At 36.6% G+C, this 5914-nt stretch overlaps 2 protein-coding genes across 3 annotated transcripts; one reads left to right on the plus strand and one right to left on the minus strand.

The window, feature by feature from the left end:
* Positions 1-2634: 2634 nt before the first annotated feature.
* LOC135136898 (splicing factor U2af 38 kDa subunit) lies at positions 2635-5218 on the minus strand. 2 transcript variants are annotated; one of them, XM_064066371.1, is made up of 5 exons: positions 5127-5218; positions 4925-5079; positions 4722-4876; positions 4473-4672; positions 2635-2965 (listed from the first exon to the last, which is right to left on the minus strand). In XM_064066371.1, exons 1-5 carry the CDS (start codon positions 5168-5170, stop codon positions 2836-2838), a joined length of 684 nt encoding a protein of 227 aa, XP_063922441.1. In that variant the 5' UTR covers positions 5171-5218; the 3' UTR covers positions 2635-2835. The 2 variants fall into 2 exon arrangements, with proteins under 2 accessions (XP_063922441.1, XP_063922433.1); XM_064066363.1 differs by having other exon boundaries at positions 4722-5079.
* A 50-nt stretch (positions 5219-5268) lies between these two features.
* On the plus strand, positions 5269-5914 carry LOC135136907 (uncharacterized). Its single transcript, XM_064066385.1, has 2 exons — positions 5269-5352; positions 5409-5914. The coding sequence occupies exons 1-2, from the start codon at positions 5296-5298 to the stop codon at positions 5904-5906; spliced, it is 555 nt and encodes a 184-aa protein (XP_063922455.1). The 5' UTR covers positions 5269-5295; the 3' UTR covers positions 5907-5914.

Genomic DNA, 5914 nt, shown 5'->3' on the forward strand with positions numbered 1-5914 from the left:
TGCGATATCTTTTCGGGTTTTCATTTTTCAATTTTCCACTTTTCCGATTTCTCTAGAAAATTCTACCCTTTTATAGACAATGTTCAAATGGTAACTTCTTGTAGAGAAATGAGGATTTTGCAATTAAGCTCACAATGAATATAAAAGTCATCACAATTGAGAAGGGGTGGGTGGGCGGGTCATATATTTTGCCCAGTTTTTCTTAATATACGAAGTCCTTTTCCCCAACAAGAAGCTGAAAACATGCTATCTTGTTGTTGAAAGAAAACTCTATACGTTAAAAAAAAAAAAGATTAAACACCACCCGCCCGCCCCAATCTCAATTGTGATGAATTTTTTCTAAGAAACTTAAAACACGTTTAAAATGGTAAATTGTTGTAAGGAAATATGGTTTTTACAATTAGGCTCCGCCCCTGGGTCTGCGAACTAATGAAACTTCATTATTATTTAGATCAAGGCATGTATGGGTGGGGCTTAATCTTTGGATTTAATTTTTTCTTAATAGTTTACTCAAAAATATGTCTTACATGCTAATTTCTTGTAAAGAAATAATAAGGATTTTGGAAGTAAATTTCGCTCCTTTGGCGGTCGACGATTAAAAAAAAATCATTCAAAAATTCAAAACTCGTGAAATTTGAAACCGAAAAACTGCAAAATCTAATAATTGAAACGTTCGAAAGTTGGAAAATCGGAAAACTGGAAAATTTAAAAATGAAACCTCCAGTTTTGTTTTTCTTGGTAACGTTATCAAAATTCCAAAAACATCATTTTTTCGAAACACCAAAAAACAGAAAATAATAAAATCAATAATAAACCCAAACAACATTAATTTGTTGAAATATATATTAAATTATTATTTATTTACATTGCTGAACGAGCGGTTAAACTAAAGTTTAACTTTTTTTCAGTTCTGAAATTAATTTACACAAGCCAGATTAACCTTTCGAAACTGGGTTTACGACACGTTGATAAATTATTTAATCGCAAATCCCTCATTTGCGCTAAAATGGAATATCCAACGAAATAATATTAACAAAGTGTTTAACACGAAATTATTATTATTAATGGAACGTGGTTTAAATTCTGCAACTACGCCGAATTTACTCCACTTCTGCAATTATTAAAAAATTTCAACTCCTGCAAGTGCTCGAGAAGACGTAATAATATTATCGTTTTCCTTCATCCATCCGCCACAGATTTTAAAAATTACATCATCTGGTGGTCGCGGCTTGAAACAGTGTTTTTAATTTTCCTTTGTATTAACGCTTCAGGCTTTGGAGATTTGAAATGGACTCATAAATTTAAAGTTTCATTATGATTCTTTGTAATCAAAAATATGTTTATACTAACATTCTTTTATTACGGATATTAATCTTTCGTTTCATCATTTATGAATATTATTTTATAAAGCAACATTTTTATTAGCGCCGAAGCAAATACAGCTGCAAACAAGCACAGATTTATGGCGCACAATGCGGTAAATTTTCATTACTTTCTACCCGATTAAATTTTTCACTACATATCTGTAATTAATAGCTCGAATTAATTCAGCTAGTTCTTGCACTTTTTAGATGTAAATAAGGCTGATTTACGGGACAGAACATAAACATTAAACCCTTTGTGTGCTCTGTGTGAAAAACATAATGCATCTGACATTATTTTATAATTCAAAAACATCAATAATTCATGATCAAATGGCATTAAAAACTAAACGGAAATATGGGATAGCTCATTAAAACACAATTCGATTTGTTTTAAAAACGATAAATCGAGAACAAAGGCTTTATCAACATGAAAAGTCGCGGTTGTAGAAACATTTAGCTGAATATTTTAATTTCCTTTTTGTGACGCTTTGATTTCCAAATTTCTACATTCATTTGTCATACACATTACACGATGTGTTGCGAAGTAATTTCGGGCCGCCATCGAATCGTCCGTCGTTTGCATATTAACCCTATTTATCAAGTACAAGATAACTGGAGGGTTTTGCAAATATACAGATGTATTTCAGCCAGCGCGGGTCAGCTTACCGTAATTGCGATTATTTGCATTTCACTCGAGTGCTGCTGAAAAATAGTGGCGATAATTGCGTGACCGGCGCAAGAACTATAGGTAATGCTAGTAATCGAGGTGAAAAGCTTGCTGAGATTGTGAAAATCTAAAGACGCCGCCAGCAGTGGCCTAAACAAGCAAAGGGCGGTAATTAGAATTACTTGGTGGCCAGACAGATTAAGTTAACTTATTGTAGTTTGCTTATGTTAACGGGTTTGCTGGAATAACTAGTATTACGTTACGATATTCTAGACACTGCAGAAACGTCTGCTACGACGTAAACACCTGGATTTTGCTTGTTTTGTTTTTCGTACATAAATAAATACACAACGGCCCTTCGTTAAAAAAATAATAATTAAGCGCATCTAACCTGTTTACTAAATAGACATCAAAGTTTAAATAAACCACTCGTTGCAAAAAATAATCCTTTGAGGGTTTAATTGTGAATTTTTTAACAAAAAAAGCTTTAATTCGCTCGCGCTTGAGCTCCGTTTCTTATACATTGCGTCGCAAACCACCTTATTAATTAAAAATGAACACACAAAATAAAAACGCTGGAAATCAGGTAACGAAAACCCCCAATCCCAATGAATTGTTTATTAGATCTACATCCGTTAACATATTTCTTATTCAAACACAGAGCATAAACAAAATAATCCAAAAGAACTTACAATACAAATCTATACGAAGATACTTACTTGACTAACACAAATCCACAAAAGAACAAAAAGAACAATAGATTATTGATCGAATAAGAAACTTCTTTGTGAAATAATTATAAATTCAGTATCTGCCACTACGCCCTGAGCGATGACGTGGTGAACGAGATTTCCTTTCCCTCGAACGGGAACGTCTTCGTGGCGAGCGTGACCTAGAGCGCCTGCGGCCGGATTTTCTTCGCGAATATAAGTATCTGCAACAACGTTTTGAAAATAATCGCCAGATAAAAAGTGTTTTTAATCCCGAATTAATGGATCGGGGATCCGTGATGAATTACGTTCCCCGAACGACATTAAACGCTCAAATGAATCTGTCAACACATCTTTCTAATTTAATTGATCAATGTAATCGCTTCATCAAAAGGGTCAAGCATGTTTTCATAAACATATCAGTCCATTACGCTAAGTATTCATCGCAATATCTTAATGTAGCGGACCACAAATAACCCCCGGTTATTATCGAAATGTTAATGCATTCGAACCGAATTATTTACAACAGTGAAAGCATGGCGGCGCTTAAATATCACTTGAAATTTATTTATTATCCGACGAGGGTTTTCGGAATCGTGCACTACAACTTGTACGAGAAATACGACAGGATTTCGTCGAGAATATTGGATTGCGTGTTCAGCGTGCCGTATTTTATTTACCATTTGATACTCCTATTTTTGGAAAAAAACCAGTTTTCGGAAATTAATAGAAACAAATTAAAATTGTTCGCTTTGACGATGGTTTGTTTTGGGAAAATTACGACTGACTATTTCTGGTTTGTACTGAAGCGCCGCCAAATGGTTCAGATTATCCATGAAATCGAAAAAATGTGCACAAAGCTGCCGATTGATTTTAACCACAAAAAAATCAAAATTCAAACTGTAACACTATTTATAGCGATTTTAATTCTCTGGATTGTCACTTACGCGATAAATTTTACTAGTGGGTACGACGCAACGGTGACGTGGATCACCGAAATTATTATTTTCATCGGATTTACGAATTATTTCATGTATGTAGTGACAAACGTAATTAGGAGGTTGTTTCTACTCATAAATAACAAAGTCATTAATTTCGCGTTAGAAATGCCCGCACAAAGCGTAATTTTAGCGATGAAAAAAAACACCGAAATACATCTGACGCTCGCAAATCTAGCAAGAAAGTTAAACTCGTTATTTGCCGTCCCACTACTAGGCAACACTTTAATACTTTTTGGTTTAAGCGTAATTGTCGCCTATCATCTCACGCTGAATTTATATCTGTCCAAAAATGTGTCTGAAAACGTAGACAAAATAATCGGGGACTCGATTTTCTTGCTTTTCGTCGCATTCCAATTAGTATTCATGGTGTACTCCTGGGATTCCATTCCTCAAACCGTGAGTATTTTTTCACTCTTTGGTTTGTAACAATGCAGATAATTCAGGCGCACAAAACGGGATTATTTTTGCATAAATTCTGGAACGAGTTTCCCGAAAATGGGTGCGACGAAGAAATAGACAGCATAAGTCTCCACCTACTACAAAATAAAATAAAATTCACTGTGTGTAAATTCGTGGAATTAAACTGGTCCTTAATTCATCTGGTAAGTTACGTTATAACGACCGATTTTACACCTTTTCGTTTCAGATAATTCAAACCACAGCGATGTACCTAGTGTGGCTAATCCAACTTAAATCCTAACAATGCGCATGCGCCTAACACCTGACTCACCGTCTCAGCTCCCGTGAGATGGGTTTCAAGTGCATGAAATTACAGAACCCGGACCTGGTGCACTCCCCCATCTCGTACTGGCGACAGCACGCTTCCCTAAAGTCAGTGACTGGACTCAGCTCAGCATACACCGGGCGCCCCCCAAACCAACGATTATTCAAATCGTTTACAGCCCTCTCGGCATCCTCTTCGCGCCGGAACTACAAAAAACACAATTATATTTACCATAACCCCACAAATAAAACTCACTTTAATATAAACATTCCCTACAAGGTGGTCACCCAAATTATCACAAACATTCATTTCCTCGATTTCCCCGTACTTATCCTCGCACTCAACGAATACATCCTCGAAGAAATTATCATAGTGCTCTTGCATTTCTTCATCAGAGACGTTAGCCACCACTAGAAACGCAAATTTAGGGGGGTTAACTACGACAATGTCAAACTTACAGTGACTTCCGTCCGCCGATTTCGCAGAGTTCTGCGGGTTCACGTACAGGTTTTGGAGGAGGCAGGTTTGAGAGAAAGTCGGTTTGTTGTGGATGCGGGAGCATCGGTCCCCGTGCCGGCAAGCCCCGATTTTGAAGTAGAAGGAACAGTTGACTCTAGAACGTGCAGTTGTAATGGTGCTCTTTTCGAGCTTCGTACTTACTTGTCCTTCTCTGTACCGAAAATTGACGCCAAATATTCTGCCATTTTTGCCTAAGTTTGTTTTTAAATTACAAAAATAATGTGACGCTTTGCCATAACACGAACCACAACGTCAAACCTGCCAAGATGGTGGGTCGGTAAAGCAGGGTGCTGCCGCGGTGTAAATAAACATGGCGGAGGGAGTGGATTCTGTACTGAAAATAGCGAATTCGCAGGTGCTACCGCAAGTATTAAGGTGAATTTAGGTGTAAATAATGACTCTGTAATTTTTTGTGTGTTGTAGTTCTTGCATGACTGCGTGGACGATTTAACAGGGACGAAACAAGCGAATTTTAACAACTACAACAGCGACCTCGAGTGGACGATTGACGACTTTAATCATGCCAAAAGGAGTGTTCAAAAAATTTACCGCCAAAGTGTGATTAATGACAAGGTGGAAATAGAATTCAGTGTGGGAGATAACGTGGAAAGGGAAATCAGGAAGTGTCTAGAATTGAGGAAAGATGATATTTTTGAAACTCTAGTGAAAGAGAAGTTGGTGAACAGTGGTCATAATTTGGTGGAAAATATTGACTGGAAGTTGAAGTGGGTGCTTGGAAATTCAAAATTGGCGTCAGTGAGGGAGGCGTTGTTGCAGGTTGATCTTCATTGCGCGAAAAGTGGCCCCAATTTTGATAAAGTTAGCAAAAATAGTGTTAATTTTGAGGTAAATCTGGAAATGCTGGACTTACTTATTGATCAACTACAAAAAGTTAGGGAAGAGTTGGAAATAAATAAATAGGGTATGAA

Source organism: Zophobas morio, unplaced genomic scaffold (assembly GCF_036711695.1).
Source record: "Zophobas morio isolate AGI-343-1 ecotype UQ-CSIRO unplaced genomic scaffold, CSIRO_AGI_Zmor_V1 ptg000004l, whole genome shotgun sequence".
NCBI lineage: Eukaryota > Metazoa > Arthropoda > Insecta > Coleoptera > Tenebrionidae > Zophobas > Zophobas morio.

Bases quoted from the DNA above. Each gene is read 5' to 3' on its own strand.
- LOC135136898 (XM_064066363.1), bottom strand. From the start codon at position 5,170: ATGGCAGAATATTTGGCGTCAATTTTCGGTACAGAGAAGGACAA. The intron at 5,080-5,126 runs GTAAGTACGAAG...TGCACGTTCTAG, and splicing joins TTCGGTACAGAGAAGGACAA to AGTCAACTGTTCCTTCTACT. The intron at 4,673-4,721 runs GTGAGTTTTATT...TGTTTTTTGTAG, and splicing joins TAGGGAATGTTTATATTAAA to TTCCGGCGCGAAGAGGATGC.
- LOC135136907 (XM_064066385.1), top strand. From the start codon at position 5,296: ATGGCGGAGGGAGTGGATTCTGTACTGAAAATAGCGAATTCGCAGGTG. The intron at 5,353-5,408 runs GTATTAAGGTGA...TGTGTGTTGTAG, and splicing joins ATTCGCAGGTGCTACCGCAA to TTCTTGCATGACTGCGTGGA.